General features: G+C 47.9%; 2 protein-coding genes across 9 annotated transcripts in view; both read right to left on the bottom strand.

Annotated features, from left to right (window-relative positions):
- dpysl4 (dihydropyrimidinase like 4) lies at window positions 1-11,364 on the bottom strand. Of its 2 annotated transcripts, none has more exons than XM_060037460.1 (15): window positions 11,000-11,364; window positions 8,672-8,760; window positions 7,160-7,344; window positions 6,068-6,232; window positions 5,923-5,984; window positions 5,433-5,513; window positions 5,244-5,312; window positions 4,749-4,869; window positions 4,515-4,671; window positions 3,906-4,047; window positions 3,592-3,676; window positions 3,350-3,435; window positions 2,943-3,122; window positions 2,427-2,592; window positions 1-2,341 (listed from the first exon to the last, which is right to left on the bottom strand). In XM_060037460.1, the coding sequence occupies exons 1-15, from the start codon at window positions 11,321-11,323 to the stop codon at window positions 2,250-2,252; spliced, it is 2,004 nt and encodes a 667-aa protein (XP_059893443.1). In that variant the 5' UTR covers window positions 11,324-11,364; the 3' UTR covers window positions 1-2,249. The 2 variants fall into 2 exon arrangements, with proteins under 2 accessions (XP_059893443.1, XP_059893442.1); XM_060037459.1 differs by lacking the exon at window positions 11,000-11,364 and adding an exon at window positions 9,799-9,994.
- Window positions 11,365-12,348: 984 nt separating this feature from the next.
- jakmip3 (Janus kinase and microtubule interacting protein 3) overlaps window positions 12,349-16,872 on the bottom strand; it is a 14,893-nt gene continuing 10,369 nt past the window's right edge. For 4 of the 7 annotated variants that reach the window (XM_060037431.1, XM_060037433.1, XM_060037434.1 and 1 more), the window contains 7 exons: window positions 16,644-16,709; window positions 16,370-16,438; window positions 16,106-16,183; window positions 15,662-15,940; window positions 15,201-15,266; window positions 15,026-15,083; window positions 13,623-13,763 (listed from right to left, as the gene is read on the bottom strand). In XM_060037431.1, the coding sequence (XP_059893414.1) occupies window positions 15,033-15,083; window positions 15,201-15,266; window positions 15,662-15,940; window positions 16,106-16,183; window positions 16,370-16,438; window positions 16,644-16,709 (609 nt within the window). In that variant the 3' untranslated portion in view covers window positions 13,623-13,763; window positions 15,026-15,032. Of the gene's footprint in view, window positions 13,764-15,025; window positions 15,084-15,200; window positions 15,267-15,661; window positions 15,941-16,105; window positions 16,184-16,369; window positions 16,439-16,643; window positions 16,710-16,872 lie in introns of all 7 variants that reach the window. The other 3 variants (XM_060037429.1, XM_060037430.1, XM_060037432.1) reach the window with 1 other exon arrangement.

Here is a 16,872-nt window from a genome sequence, read left to right as displayed (position 1 = left end):
TCTCTGCCCGAAGTTTATTGGTGGACTTCAGCGCCATCGTTATCACAACTGGAAGTGGTTCTACACACACACAACAGGAATTTCGTTTACATTCACAACAGGAAGTGGGCTTACATTCAAAACAGGAAGTAGAGAGAGCAAACCGAGGGTCACACGTCATCTCTGTGGCCACCCGATCCCGACCTGGCCGATCCATGGGACGAAAAGCTTTCCAAAGATAACGCTCACGGCCGCTACTGGCAGATATCCAGTAGGCTATTAGTATACGCTACGCGTGAACCTCCTGAAATGGCGGAATTTGATTGGTTCGCTATCTTAGGATATTGGGCAATATCCCACGATTGAGTTCTCAAACTCAAGATATTGTGTGACGTCATCTCGTGACGCTAATGAAACCAAATCAACCGCTAAAAAAAACAAATAAATCCTGGATTTTTTTTTTATCTTGTCTATTTTTGGAGTGTTCACGTGTAGTATATAGGCCTACTAAAACTATTATTCACCTCAGGCTCCGTGAATAGCCCCATCGACCTACGGTCTCAGGGGCTATTCCCCACTATTCACTATTCATTCAATAATTGTTAACTATACAATTAATTTGAGATTGGTCCCCGAGGATCGGGTAGCCCCAGGCTCCATGTTGTTCTGATCCAACATGGCTGACGTCTGCTGGGTGGCTCTGGGGTGCCTGGCCTGGGATGGAGTTGACTATAACCCAGGTTGGAGCCATGGCTCTAGCCCAGATTGGCCGCCGATCCAACCGTTGAAGAGCCATGGATCAGAGCTGGACTCTGGCTGCTTGCTGAACTGCATACTAGCATACTAAAGAGTCAGCGAGAATAGTATGTTTGAAACCATTGCCAATAGTCTCGTTGACATGATGTAAAATGGCGAAACCTGTGACATCGTACTTTAGCTACAAAATGCCTTAGGATTCATAATACTATGTAAAAAATATAAAAAAATGAAATATAAATGATTCCTTACAAACAGTCTAAGAAGAGGAGGGGGGTGTTATACAACCATAATTTATCGTCAGGCATATACCACATTAATGTTTGTATATAAAATGTAAAAATTATTAAAAAATGCTACCTGACATATTCCTGGCATGGGAACAGTTCTGAGCCTGTGTAACAGTACCACCTGCTGGTATAGTTGAGGTACCGCAGGTGGGAGACATTGACTAGTTGGTTCAAGTTAGTTAATAAAAGCTAGTGTTATCGATCCTCCAACGAGATGGCAAGCAGAATGGAATATGTGGCAAACACTATGTGGTGATTAAGTTCAACTCAACAAGCTAGTCATAGTTGGGTAATGCTACTTCATGTAGCGCTAGTTAATTAAGATTACAGAAAAGTTTGTTTCTTGAGGGACTAGATAGTTTCTGAGAGGACTAGCTAGTTTCTTGAGGGACTAGTTTGTTTTAGGATAAATTGGTTGGATTCTTGATGGCCTAGTTAGTGACTGAGAGGACTGGTTAATTTCTGAGAAGTCTAGTTTGTTTGTGGATGGCCTAGTCTGCTTCTGAGGGGATTATTTTGTTTCTGAGAGAACTAGCTAGTTTCTAAAGGGGCTAGTTTGTTTCTGGATGGCATAGTTCATTTCTGAGAGGACAAGTTAGTATCTTAGAGGTCTAGCTAGTTTCTAAACGAAGTAGATAGTTTCTGAGAGGTCTAGCTAGTTTCTAGAGTGACTAGTTAGTTTCCGGAGGAACTAGTTTGTTTACAATATTTCTAGTTTGTTTCTTAGCGGGCTAGTTAATTCCAGTTGTCAGTGGCAAGGGATGAAGACAAAGGAACCTTCTAAGAAAATTAAATTGAAAGAGACAGGCTCTGTGATTACACAATAATCTAGAGGAATCATCTAGTCGCAGACAATTGAATGTAGGCAAAGGTAATCAGCATGTCATTTTAGATTAGCTAGTTAAGGTACTTTTAGCTGTGTGGATTAAAGGTGTTATTAAACAGTGGTGACGGTATGTTAATGAGGAGATTTCTGTCAATATGTCTTGCAAGTCATGGTTAGGTTTGGGGTTACGGTAAGCAGGGTGTTTTTAAGCATGGGGTAGGTATTCTTTGCAAGGCAGTGTTTAGGGTTAGGGTTGACAGGCTGTTATTACAGCGTTATTAAGCAGGGAGCGCATACATTTTCAAAGGCGTGGTTAATTAAGGATGTTGAGCTTCATGGTTTCAGAACGATGGATTCAGAAGAGGATCTTGCTACAGAGAGGATTACTGAATCAAGTTTTAGGACAAGGTGGTGATGTTGGATCTCCCACCGGGGGGCGCCACGATCCTCTGCGTGGCGCGACGTGGGATGTGGTCATCAACTTGGGTTCCTAAGGAGAAAAGGATTTAGTTTAGATAGTGGGGATACGGTTGTGCTGGTGATGATACCACAGAGACGGCCAGCATTATCAATACCTGCGAGAGTGAAACCTGATTGGTGGAGGTTTCGGGGGGCGATCATTGTTTTGGGGCAGGGTCCACCTCTAGTGGTAGGAGTGGGTGGGGCTGATTTTGTCATGCTGGTTACATCGTGGACTGGACCATCATAGTTCCCACGGGGTACACCACGAGCCTCGGCCATCTGACCGAAATGAGGGACGAGATGTTGGTCTCTACCAAGATTGGATGAAGAACTTTTCACAAATTATAAAACAAACACCACACACAGTTTACAACATTCAAAACAACTTCCAAAAATGTACAATAACCTCCCCAACCCTTGCTAAAACCGCACAAAACATCAGCTTGCTCACTACCGTTAACTAGTTGTTATCATTAGCTAGCTCAGCACGGTTCTCCTTCTGTACCGATAGCTAGCCATGTATGGTCAGCTAGCTCAGTTCTGTTAACTCATCGGTACAATTAGCTAGCCTAGTTGCGTTAGCTAGCTCAGTACCATCAGCGCTTCAGTACTGTGAGCTAGCTCGGTACCTTGCTCCTAGCTCGGATCCGTTTGTAGACAAAGTCAGGGAAAGCCTTCCTGGGAACGAAGCGCCCGGTTCCCTCGGCGACGGTGAGTTTTCCGTCCTCGAGAACGATCCGTCCGCCGCTGATGACGATGGTGGGGCCACCGCGCACCTCCATTCCCTCAAAGACGTTGATCTCCACGGTCTAAAGACACAGCGAGACACCGCTTTAGCACTACGACGAGACGCTGGTTTAGCACAGAGAGACGCTGGTTTAGCACAACAACCAACTAGCCTAGCGGCGCGGTTTACAACTTCTCAGCACACTAGCTTAGCAGCGCACGACAAAGCAAGATAATAGGTGAGCAGCGCAATACACTAGCTTTGGGCACAGTTCGGTAGTTATGGTTAGTTCATTAGTTAGTTAGTTACCAGATTGTGAGTTTTAGCTGAAAAGGTCTGCAGCTCTTTAGGGTTCCAGATCACAATGTCTGCATCAGAGCCCACAGCAATACGACCTGAACGCACACACACACACACACACACACACACACACACACATTTTTTGTACCAATCATATGTTTACATTAGTACTATTAGTCGTATTATGTTACCTTCAGTATAATTAGTATACTGTAGTAGTATTATAAGTAATATTAGTTGCATTGTGTTACCTTTGCGTGGGTAGATATTGAAGAGTTTAGCAGCATTTGTACTCGTCACGGCAACAAACTCATTTTCATCCATCTTCCCTGTGGACTAGAGTCAGACAGAGAGCGAAAGACAGACAGACAGACACAGAGATGGACGGACGGACACATGGCAGCGTTAACGTCTGAAACTTCTGAACACTTTCTTTCACCAAATCAGCTCCATCAAGTTCATGCTTTCATTGTGTCTTAAGCTGTACGATACCGCCAGCGTGCAAAAACCATACAGTCTGACTTTGGAGGTTTCAGGGTCAAAGGTCAGGTCAGAGATGACTCACCACGGCTGCATCCCAGACAATGGCCATCCTCTCCTCCACCCCATTGGTTCCCTCTGGGATCAGTGAGAAGTCGTCCTTCCCAACCGCCTTCTGAGCGGTAGAGAAGCTAGCATGGGCGCTAGCCGTCACCTGAAGATCCCCACTAAGACACAGCAGAAGTGAGCATTAAAAGATTGCGTAACCCCGCAAATCCCACAACCTCCCAAGAGATGCAATAGATGTTAGCAGGCTAAGCTACATGGTGGCAGCACTGACCAGGCTAGCAGGGAGGTAAGGTACATTAGCATGCTAAGCTACATGGTGGCAGCACTGACCAGGCTAGCAGGGAGGTGAGGTACATTAGCATGCTAAGCTACATGGTGGCAGCACTGACCAGGCTAGCAGGGAGGTAAGGTACATTAGCATGCTAAGCTACATGGTGGCAGCACTGACCAGGCCAGCAGGGAGGTCAGGTACATTAGCATGCTAAGCTACATGGTGGCAGCACTGACCAGGCCAGCAGGGAGGTCAGGTACATTAGCATGCTAAGCTACATGGTGGCAGCACTGACCAGGCTAGCAGGGAGGTGAGGTACATTAGCATGCTAAGCTACATGGTGGCAGCACTGACCAGGCCAGCAGGGAGGTCAGGTACTGGGGGGTGGAAGGGTCGGGGTTGAGGGGCGGGCTCATCACAAAGGCTGCAGCGTGGGCCCAGTCTTTGGACCAATAGTTGCTGCCGTCGGTGGCAAGGCCGGCTGCGATTGGCTCCCCAAACACGACCATACCTGGAGGAGAGGTGCGTGATTAACATGGGGTGAGTTCCGCCACACGTTTTGGTGTCCCAACGGGAAGTAGAGCTTACCCTTCTTCCTGGCTTTCGCGATGACATCGGCCGCCGCCTTGCTCATCACCTTGGTTACGTAAAGTGGACAGTTGGCTTGCTTGGCGATGGTCAGCGCCCGGAACACCGCCTCGCACTCCACCTGTAGAACAAAGCACACATCTGAACACACCTGCAGACCACAATACATGCCTTTACACAACGACACACCTGTAAACACCTGTTCACTACAAGGCACCTGTACACCACAACACACACCTGTCGGACCCAACACAGATGTACGCACCTATACAGTACAAGGCACCTGTATACCACAACACACACCTATACACACCTGGATATCACGACACAAACCTGTACGGCCCACAGACCAGTACACACCTGTACGCCACACACACATACACCTGTATAGCACCTGTAACGCCCACACCTTTACATACGACCTTGCACACCTAGAACTGTGTGCTAGTTTGTGTGTCTGCGTGTGCGCGTGCGTGCGTGTGTGTGTGTGTCTACCTCATCAGGGTGGGACATGGCGTGTCCCTCAGGGCCAGTAATTCCCAGCTCCAGGAGTTTCTTCTGCTCCTGAAATTAAATCTCTTTATTCATCTCAATAATTAATCTTATTTGTGTCCATGACGACCGTTCTTCCTCCTTGGAGACGGGTATTTCAATATTTAATCTTATGGTGGGAAAGGCTCTTACTTCACTAATGATGTCTCCGTTCTCCGCGTGGACCTGGGCGATGGCTCCCAGATCTCTCAGGGCCTGGAAGGCCTCATAGATCTGGAAGACACCAGAGTACTGTCTGACCCTGGCACAGCATACTGTCTAACCCCAGGACGGAGTGCTGTCTGACCCTGGCACAGCTCACTGTCTAACCCCAGGACGGAGTGCTGTCTGACCCTGGCACAGCTCACTGTCTAACCCCAGGACGGGGCTGTTTAACCCTGGTACATGAAACTGTTTAACCTGAGTACAGAATGTTGCTCAACCCTGTTCCTGGTACAGAATACTGTTTAACCCTGGTACTGAATACTTTCTAACCCTAGTACATTCTTCTGTCTAGCCCTTAAATAGGATACTGTATAACCCTAGTACAGAATACTCTATAACCGTGGTACAGAATACTCTATAACCCTAGTACAGAATACTGTATAACTCTGGTGCAAAAAACAATGTTGCGTTTTCCTACCTGAGAGTCGGAGCTCTGATATTTGTCTTTGTAGCCCATGAAGAGAAGGAAGGAATTCACCCCTGAGACATGAAACACACAATTAATATCACTGCATACAATCGAATATACAGTGACGATGCAAAGGCACACAACTCAAACACACCTTTGTCCTTGACCAGGCTCTCTATCTCCTCGTAGAGACCGTCATGCCACCGCGTGATGTCCATGTGCAGAGAGTAGTCGCAGCACGCCCTGCGGTCCGCCACATCCCTCCACTGGTCGTACGCGGCCATTAGGCTAGTCCCCGGCTCAGGGAGCACGTGGTCGACTGGGGACAAGAGGGGATGACGTCCAGTTGATCTCATGTGGGGTAGGTTGGAGATGAGTAGATGAGTGTGTAGTCGTCAGTAGATGAGTGTGTGGTCGTCAGTAGATGAGTGTGTAGGCGTCAGTAGATGAGTGTGTAGGCGTCAGTAGATGAGTGTGTAGGCGTCAGTAGATGAGTGTGTAGTCGTCAGTAGATGAGTGTGTAGGGGTCAGTAGATGAGTGTGTAGGGGTCAGTAGATGAGTGTGTAGGCGTCAGTAGATGAGTGTGTAGGCGTCAGTAGATGAGTGTGTAGGCGTCAGTAGATGAGTGTGTAGTCGTCAGTAGATGAGTGTGTAGTCGTCAGTAGATGAGTGTGTAGGCGTCAGTGGATGAGTGTGTGGTCGTCAGTAGATGAGTGTGTAGGCGTCAGTAGATGAGTGTGTAGGGGTCAGTGGATGAGTGTGTAGGCGTCAGTAGATGAGTGTGTAGGCGTCAGTAGATGAGTGTGTAGTCGTCAGTAGATGAGTGTGTAGTCGTCAGTGGGTGAGTGTGTAGGGGTCAGTAGATGAGTGTGTAGTCGTCAGTAGATGAGTGTGTAGTCGTCAGTAGATGAGTGTGTAGGCGTCAGTGGATGAGTGTGTAGGCGTCAGTAGATGAGTGTGTAGGCGTCAGTAGATGAGTGTGTAGGCGTCAGTGGATGAGTGTGTGGTCGTCAGTAGATGAGTGTGTGGTCGTCAGTAGATGAGTGTGTAGGCGTCAGTAGATGAGTGTGTAGGCGTCAGTAGATGAGTGTGTAGGCGTCAGTAGGTGAGTGTGTAGTCGTCAGTAGATGAGTGTGTAGGCGTCAGTAGATGAGTGTGTAGTCGTCAGTGGGTGAGTGTGTAGGGGTCAGTAGATGAGTGTGTGGTCGTCAGTAGGTGTCAGTCGATGGCTGGAGGTCGTCTTACTGATCATGGTGGTCCCTCCAGCCAGGGCAGCTTTAGTCCCGTGGTAGAAGTCGTCCGCCGGGTGCATGCCCCCCTGGGGCGCGTGCAGGCTGGTGTTAGCATCCAGCCCTCCCGGGATGACGATGGAGCCGTACGCGTCCACGGTCCTCACGTCGCTGGGAACGATCAACTTCTCTCCGATCTGCCTTCACACCAACGCAGCGATCGTAACTCACTCACTCACTCACTAAGTCACCGCTCACTCACTCACTCACTCACTCACTCACTCACTCACTCACTCACTAAGTCACCGCTCACTCACTCACTCACTCACTCACTCACTCACTCACTCACTCACTCACTCACTCACTCACTCACTCACTCACTCACTCACTCACTAAGTCACCGCTCACTCACTCACTCACTCACTCACTCACTCACTCACTCACTCACTCACTCACTCACTCACTCACTCACTCACTCACTCACTCACTCACTCACTCACTCACTCACTCACTCATTCACTAAGTCACCGCTCACACACTCACTCACTCACTCTCTCTCTCTCTCACTCACTCACTCACTCACTCACTCACTCACTCACTCACTCACTCACTCACTAAGTCACCGCTCACACACCTCCTGGTTGAACCCATCACCCGACCTGGCGTCTGACAGGTATTTTACTAATGCTGCCTTTCCATCAGGGCGGGTACAGCTGGAACCTGAGATGTGCCCAAACCCGTGTTCAGAATGCGGTTTTGTATTTCCATGACTTTAGCCAGGTGCTAGGTGATAGAGTGTTGGGAGACTAACGTATGGATAACAAGTTATGCGTTCATTATATCTTAGAAGTTAGATGACCCATTCAAGCTGTTGACCTTACAGGAGTCTTTTCACAACATGGAAGGCAGGCTTGTACCAGTATAGGAGTCTTGTAATGGAGCCATCTCACACACTATATATATATATATATATATATATATATATATATATATATATATGTTCTGCCTACTATATATAAACTTTAATACAGGCTCGAGGCCCACAAGGCAAACATTACATTGCATACAACAATACATTACATAAATATAAATAAAGGAAAATAAATATCTACACGAGGAATACCAACATGCACAGTTGAGGTTTCAGTATGAAGGATGCCAGTTTAATCCAATTGGAAGAAATGTTCTTTTAACCCGGCTAGCCAGAAGGAACAGAGCCACTTTCTCTGAGTTTGATCGTGTTGCCCCCAGATTAGAATTTGTGTCGGAGACCAGCGGGTGTTTAATTCTATTAATCCCGACCCTCACTAATCGTGGTTAAACCTGGATGTATTGATGGTGCAATGCTGGGATCATCCAGAGATATTGATATGGAATACTTGGATCTATCTGGAGTTATAGATGATGTAATGAATGATTGGATCTATCTGTTGCTATTAATGAGTAATACTTGGACCTATGTGTAGTTATTGATGATGTGATGCTTTGATCTATCTGTAGATATTGATTATGTAAATCTGGTTGTTACTTGATGACTCCATCCTCGATGTAAATGTCTCCGTAGAAAGACTGGTCGTCGTTGACGATCTTCCCTCCTTTGATGATCATGCGGTCGCCCTGGATACAAAGAAATGTGAGGTCAGCAAAAGTCAGTCAGCACTAAGGGGATTTATTGAGACTACACTAGTCAGGGGGGGGGGCGATATACTGTGATAAAGGACAGACTGTAGCTGGAATAAAGGACAGACTGTAGCTGGAATAAAGGACAGACTGTAGCTGGAATAAAGGACAGACTGTAGCTTGAATAATGGACAGACTGTAGCTGGAATAAAGGACAGACTGTAGCTGTGATAGAGGACAGACTGTAACTGTGATAGAGGACAGATTGTAGATGTGATAAAGGACAGATTGTAGATGTGATAAAGGACAGATTGTAGATGTGATAAACCCAAACTGTAACTCTGGTAAAGGGCGGACGGTAAATGTGTTAAAGGACTGAAAAAAATCAGAACTCTGTTGGTTAGGTTTGAACACAGAGCTGTATTCATAGGATGGTTGTGTGTTTCAGTCTCCCATCTCTGGGATGTAGGTCACAAACGGACACACACAGACACAATCTAGGCCACGTCAGAGTTATCTTGTCATTACTGTCCTGAAAAAATAACCCACACCCACCCTCCCTAGCCCCATCCCCCCCCCCCACCCCACACACACACACGCACTGAGTATAAAAGAGAGAGTGATGCAGACTGACAAGGAGACTGAAGAAAGGTTCCTTAGCCTAAGGACAAAGAGAGACGGAGAGAGAAAGAGGAAGGGAGAAAGAGCGAGAGGGATGGAGAGCATGAGATAGAGGAAGGGACTTCACCGGTTTAAACATCCCTGTCTGCATCTCAAGATGCAGACAGAGATTTATAAACCGGTGAAGCGACGCGAAATCTCTAAATCGCTAAATAGTATTTTCATCGCAGAGCACACCGGCAACACCCCCCACGGTTCAGCCGGCTACACCCGCTACTCTGGTGGGATACCACCGGGCCGGTTCAACTGCACGGAGCCGGCGGGTGAACCGCTCATTGTACCGCCGCCCGGGTTGGAAGGACGCGGTTGCTTTGACGTCGTTGCAGTGATTTCGAGTCGTTCTGTCTGACCTACCGCTGGCTTGTTGTTGGTCTTCTTGGCGGGGAAAGACATGCTTATAGTCCGGTTAAAAAAAGGAGGAGACGGGTAAAGGAAAGGATAGGAGGCGCTACCGGTGGGATGCTGATTGTTCTCTTTTACCGGAGAACCGCGACGTGATCACGCGAGACAATGTGTTCAGCACCAGGCGCGCACGGCCACGCCCCTTCTGGGTATCTAGCCCTGTTTAATATTCAGAGGAGAGGAGAGAGAGACGGGGGAGAGAAGGAGGGGAGGGGAGGGAGGAGGAGGGGAGGGGAGGGAGAAGGAGGGGAGGATGGGAGAGGAAATTATTTTGTAATTGATGAAACTTACCTGCTGTGGTAGAAGGACATCAGGGATTATGACAATACCATGGTAACGATGATTCAATCCCCATGGGACAAAACATAATTAGAGATTTGACTATTTATTATAACACTTTACATGAGGGTACATTAATAAACCATTAATTAGCATTTGTCATTGCAGGATAAGCATCTTTATATAGCATTAGCAAGGGGTTGGGGTTAGGGTTTGGATTAAATGTCTTATATGTTAACACCCTAGTAAACATGAACACCATTAGTTAGATATAAGACCGTTTAGTTTGTTAATGCCTACTTCTGCCAGTGTTACCAACTAAATATAGTAACATGTTGAAGTTTAAATTATACGAGTACCACAAAATGATGGTTGTGATATGAGGTGGGTTAGGGGTGTGGCTCGACGTGATGATGTCAGCGGTGAGGTAGGATAGGGTTATCGTTAGGGGTTAGAGGTTATTCCTGGGAATAGGGTTATAATGTTAGGGGTTGAGTTATGGTTATAGTTAGGGGTTAGAGGTTATTCCTGAGGCTGAGGCTATGATGTTATGGGTTAGGTAGGTGAGGGTGATAGTGTGGAGTTAGAGGTTAGGTCTGGAATAAGGGTTGTGATTATGTAAGCGATTAGTTAGGGGTCATTGTATGGGGTTAGAAGCTTCTCCTGGGGTCAGGGTTATTATGTTATGGGTTATGGTTATAATAAGGGTTTAGTAGTTATTCCTGGGGATAGGGTTATGATGTACAGGGTTATAGCTATAGTTAGGGGATAGAAGGTATTCCTGAGGATACAGTTCTGATTCTAAGGTTAGGAGGATAGTTAGGGTCTAGCGGTTAGCTGGTTAGCTGGTTAGCTGGTTAGCTGGTTAGCTTACCTGTTTCTTGACGAGGCTCGTACGAGCGTCGCAGCCCGACGCGGGCTCTCTCCTCGGGGCGCTGCTGGGGGGGTTGGGGGGTCCGCAGGCGGAGGCGGTGTCGCTGTAGTAGTCGGGGTCCCAGCGCGGGGTCCGGGTGGGGGGGGCTCTGCGCTGGCTGGCCGGGCTGAAGGACTCAAAGTTCAGCGTCTTGTTTTCGAACGCCCCCTCCACGCTGCAGAACATCCCCCCGTACTTGACCCGCGGCCGGGGGGAGTCGGACCCCAGGCGAGAGAGCAGGGAGCACTCATCGTCCTCCCGGGAGAGGACACCCCGGTCAGACATGGGGGGGGACGGAGTGAGAGAGAGCGAGAGAGAGATGGACGGAAGAGAGATGGAAGGATACCGAGTGGTGAGGGGACAGAGTGAGATGGATGGAGGAGAGATGGAGAGATGTGGAGAGATGGATTATTGAAAGATAGAGAAAGAGAGTAATGGAGAGAGAGAGAATGAATAGGATGGAGAGAGACTGAGAAATGAAGATGAATGAGGAGATTGTGTGAATCGCAGAGAGGAGAGTGAGATGGAGAGAGAGAGAGAGAGAGAGAGAGAGGTCAGAGTCCTATGTGGCTGAGAGGCGGAGCAAAGTACCATTTGAGGGAGAGAGCGAGGGAGAGAGAGGGATGGAGGGAGAGAGAGAGGGAGAGAGAGAGCGAGAGAGAGACAGAGACAGAGAGAGAGAGAGAGAGAGAGAATCCCTGCTCGTAAGACTCGCCTGTCGAGAGTTATAAGGGAGTGCAGCTGAGCAGAGGAGAAGGGAAGGAAAACTAGGGGTAGGAGGAGGACAGGAGAAGAGATAATGAGAGTAGGAGAGTAGAGAGGACTATAGAAGAAGAAAGAGAGTGGAGGTGAGCAGAGAGATGTTTAGGCGGAGAGGAAGGGAGAAAGAGGCTGCAAGAGATTGTGTTCGAGAATCGGGTCAACTGTAGATTTCTGTGTGTGTACACGTGCATGTACATGTGAGTGTGTTTGTGAGAATCTCTTCTTTCCTGTCTGTTAAATAACATGTCCTGTCTCTCAACATGTCACCAGAACCCCCGGCCCCCCCACAAACACAGACACAGACTCAGACACACACACACCCTCAAAAAGACACACACACACACACACACACACACACACACACACACACACACACACACACACACACACACACACACCCTCAAACAGACACAGACACACACTCTGCTTGTCTGGGTGTCGCTTCGATTATTTAACAGCTACGATTAAGATATGTCATTGTTATGAAGTTTAGATGTTCATATATATTTAAAAAAATACAAACCCCGATATCAAGAAGAAACTTGGACCACCAGTGGATCTGTGTTTATTCTCTATACATCCCATAATAAAATACCAGAATCATCTTCATCTATCCCAGACATGATTTCCCACCATCACAGCGTCGCCTGGCGTCAGCTTCCATTTAAAACAATGCATTTTCTCACCTCCTTACAGAAGGATAGGAGCACCGTGTGGGGAATCAAACCAAATTAAAAAACACCAAACCTAAACTAGTTTGGCTTCTGCAGGAGTCAAGCACCAAGGAGAGAGACATGTGGACGCAGTGTGCATCGTCCACAGTATAGAAGATATTAGGGAATGGCGGGGAGGGGGAGGGGGTGGGGGAGAGGGAGGGGTGAGGGGGATGGGAGGGGGAAGGGGAGAGCTCTGGTCTGGGCTCCGAGCGGTTTCCCTTCATACTCCAGTTCCTCCTCCTTTTCCAATAGTGCCGGTCTGTGTCCGTTGGCCTCGATGCAAGCTCACGTCTGGGGTGGACACGAGTCCACGACGGTTCCTGGATTGGCATGAACTCTTAGGAGTCCTTCCCTGCCCTGCTCCGAATCCGCTTTGAATCACGGGTTCTGAACACAGAATTTGAAGACAGGTTCTTGAGACTGGATCCGGACAAAGGATCTCAACACGGGTTGGCAGGTCTCGTGTTCCAGATGTACCTGTCCTGCACTGATGGAAAAGCAGGAGAGGTTCCTCCTGACCAGAGGTGAGTTATCAGGACCCTGGACTGGCTGTTACCCAGGTAGAAGGTCTATAGTGGTCTCTAGTGGTCTGTGGTGGTCTCTGGTGGTCTCTGGTGGTCCCTGGTTGTCCCTGGTTTGGGACGATCTTGTGGTTCTTCTGCATGCTGTGTGAAGACCCTGACGACGAAGGACGTGGTGCTCTGCTTCAGCTCAGAATTGCCTCCATCAAATTTTGCTCCCGTGAACTTTAAGCTCCACCAAAAGCCTCTGGCAGGTGGAGAGAGGGCTGCCATTTGAAACCAACCGGGAGGACACAATCCTTGTCTTCCTTCTAAAGTGTGCATAGTCATTCTCAAAATAAAGGTCTTTAATACTATTATAAGGTTCTCTCTGTGGCTCTTCTTGTACAGAAGACGGAATATAGTCTTTATAAACCAGGCTTTCAATAAACCGGTGTCTTTACGAACTTGGGTCCTTTTGAACTGCTCCAATGCAGAGTTGGCATGGTAACCACGTTTTTACCGCCAAACCCCGCCCACTTCTCGGCAGGCCAACGTGTCAGAACCAGCTTGGGATTCTGTCTGTGCTCCGATTGGCTGGGAAGTGGCTGGAACAGGAATAAGTGTCAGCCACGCTGAGACAGTTTGTGATTGGCCGGTGGTCTTCTCGTCAGGGCTAGCGGGGCGATAGGCCCCTCCCCCAGAGTCTGTAGCCGCTGGTTCAAATACAGACTGCCCTCTGGTGGCCTGCAGGCAGCAGACACACAGAGACCATGTCAGTTTAGTGTGTATGTTTCTGAATATACATATACACATATACTAAGTCATAGACAAAGGTGAGACGTTTGAGGTAAGTTGTTGAGGGTTAGGGGTTAGAGGTCAGAGTGAGAGGTTGGGAGGTTGAAGGTTAGAAGAGGTTAGAAGTTTAGGGGTAGAGGTCAGAGGTTATGGTTATTAGATGTTATGGGTTTGAGATTGCAGGCAGGATAAAGGTGCGGACACACCAAAAGCGTATCCCGCGTACCATGTACGCGCGTAACGCAGCTAAAATGTTGCTTGACCATTTTGTGTCAAAAATGGTCCTACATACGCAGCTACGCGCCTGTGGCTGCGCTGGATTTAGGAGTCCGAGGAAGGAAACCCAAACGCCGCCGTGTCTGGGTGCATGATAGAGCTTGGATCGGGTTAGATTAAATAATCTCGGATATAAATAACAATAATCGGGTTAAATAACTTCACATGGTGTGTCTGGTGTGTTTCCAGCATTCGTAGTGTTGATCGGCAGAGAAATAGTCCGCCAAGACGTTGAGGTTGCTTAGCAACCAGAGACTCTGTCCATGCAAGTGAACGGAGCGTTCACTCTTCGTCATAACTATCAAACCAAACATCCTTCACATTCACCGAGTGAACATTATGAAAGTAAAATGCACATTTCTCGCTAAAAATGTTTCCATAAACGCATTTAATGGCGTAACTATGTTACTATTTCCACCCAGAATAAAGAAAGATGTCGGCCGTATGCTTCTGTGCAAGGGTCACTACTCTCTGCCAGTGACGTCGGGTCAAGCTCCACGCTGATTGGCTATTGCGGCTAAGTATCACGCGTATGAGCGTAAAAAGTTCAATTTTTTGAACTCCTCGCGTACGCGCGTATATTTACACGCCTCATACGCCCCTAACGCGAGGAAAATGTTGCTTGGTACGCATGATACGCGTGTACGCACCTCATACGCGCGTACACCAATGCTTCCCTATGGAAAAATTGCCGATTTTATACGCGTGGTACGCGGGTAACGCGTTTGGTGTGGCCGTACCTTAAGAGGTTTTGGTTATTAGAGGTTCTGGGTTAGAGCTAGAGGGTTGGGAGGGTCGGAGGTTACATGTCGGAGCTCAGGGTTTGGAGTTATGGTTTGGGGTTAGAGGTCACAGGTGGGAGGTCGGGCTTTGGGGTTCAGGGTGAGATGTTAGGGGTTCGGTAGCAGTGGGGCTTGGAGTTATGGAGGACTCACCGCCGCTTTAGGACCAGAGGATGAAGGCCAGAGAAAAGAATAAAAATAAAAATAAAAACTGAGCGGGAAAGAAAAAGACAGGTGTTAGTGTTGTCCCCGGTTACAAACATCAAACATGTTACGAGAATCCTCAGAGAATAGTGTGACGTCGCTGAATCCTGACTAGGATTCATACCTTCTCTTCTAGTTGTTTGATCTGTCGTTTCTGTGCTTCTATCCATTCCTCCAACTCCTTGTTCCTCTGGACACACAAACACACGCACAGATGCAGTGTACCATAAGGTTAACTGTCATGTTGTCTAGCGTAAGACGTAGCATGAGTAGCATTAGTGTAGCCTACCTGCTGTGTTGCATAGCATCAGCAGTATAGCATAGCGTAGCCTAACTGTATTGTATAGTGTAGCAGTATAACATAGCATAGCATACCTGCTGTGTTGCAAAGCATTAGCAGTATAGCATAGCGTAGCCTACCTATGGGTTGTATAGCATTAGCATTATAGCGTAGCGTAGCCTACCTTCTGTGTAGTAAAATGTAATGCCATTAGCAGTACATTGTTAGTGTAGCGTTGGTGTAGCGTTAGCATGGTCTACCTACTGTGATGTGTATATTGTTAGCGTCGCGTTAGCCTAGCCCACCTGCTGTGCGTGGTGCAGCATGTCCATCCTTTCCCTGAGGATCAGGACGTCCCTCTCGCGCAGCTCCACCATCAGGGCTCTCTTCCACTGCTCCATGGCCCTCTGCAGCCCCTCGCGGTCCTCGTCCGCCAGCAGCTCTGACAGGCGGCACCCCTCCGCCTTCCAGCCCTCCATCCTCCACGCAGACGCCCCCGCACCCCCCTCCCTCCAACCGCCGAAACCCGCGGCCCCCACCTGCTGCAGGACATCAAACAGCATGGCCTCCAGCTCCATGATCCTCTGGACGGGGGGACAGACGGGTCGATACACAGGGGGGCGGGGGGGGAGACAGAGAGGGACGGACGGATAGACATCAGCGCGTCAGTGGGACGGTGAATGTTACCCGTTTGGTGAGAGCGTCAGGACACGACAGGTGAAAACAGGTGAAGCCAGGGGAGGACTCACCTTGTGGGCCTGGTCCATAGACTGCTTCCTGTAATCTAGTTCCTCGTCCAGATAGCCCTTCTGTTTACTGAAGAGATCCTTTAACACACACATACACGCACCAGGGACGAATATAAATGTCAGACTACAGAAACTCGTACTAAGAATTAATAGTGCACTTGACTTCATCTTGAGTACTCATGCAACTATGAAGGCCTCACCAGTCTTAACTCACCCTTTTTTTAAATGCACACTCAATACTGCTAACACAATCATTGCGCGTACCTTTTCACTCTCGATATCAAACATCTTCTGTTGTAGAGTGGACTTGGTCCCTTCAATGGACTCCAACCACTAAGAAAAACAGACAGACCGACTTAGTCTATCACTAGCAGTTTTCTAGGTCAACATTAAGCAAGGCTATCTAGCCATGGTTTGGGTTGGTTTTAGCTTGAGGTGGTGTCTGCTAACGATGGTTTGTTGGCTAGGCTCAATTGGTTTTAGCAAGCAGCTGTTTGTTGGCTAGGTCAGTGAAGTTGGTTTTGCCAGGTCATCTTACCTTCTCAGCCAGCGTGAGAACATTTCTGGCATGGATAACGACAACCTGCTCCTCATTGGAGAGGTTCTGAAACAAAATGTGACACCACCACAAAACAGACATCGCATCACACACATCAAACATTGCATAATATGTGACAGACATAATTTCACACATAAAATGCATTAATTAATACGTAACACACATAGTATCACACATAACATGAATTATGTCACAAGAACAGACATTA

This window comes from Gadus macrocephalus, chromosome 18 (assembly GCF_031168955.1).
Source record: "Gadus macrocephalus chromosome 18, ASM3116895v1".
Classification (NCBI taxonomy): domain Eukaryota; kingdom Metazoa; phylum Chordata; class Actinopteri; order Gadiformes; family Gadidae; genus Gadus; species Gadus macrocephalus.
Note: the sequence above shows the minus strand (reverse complement) of the source record. Positions and strands in the feature narration are given on the sequence as shown.

Coding starts and splice junctions, on each gene's coding strand:
- dpysl4 (XM_060037460.1), bottom strand. CDS start 11,323: ATGTCTGACCGGGGTGTCCTCTCCCGGGAGGACGATGAGTGCTCCCTG. Junction 5,985..6,067: donor GAGCCTGGTCAAGGACAAAG/GTGTGTTTGAGT, acceptor TTCATGTCTCAG/GGGTGAATTCCTTCCTTCTC. Junction 3,123..3,349: donor CAGCTAAAACTCACAATCTG/GTAACTAACTAA, acceptor CTGTGTCTTTAG/ACCGTGGAGATCAACGTCTT.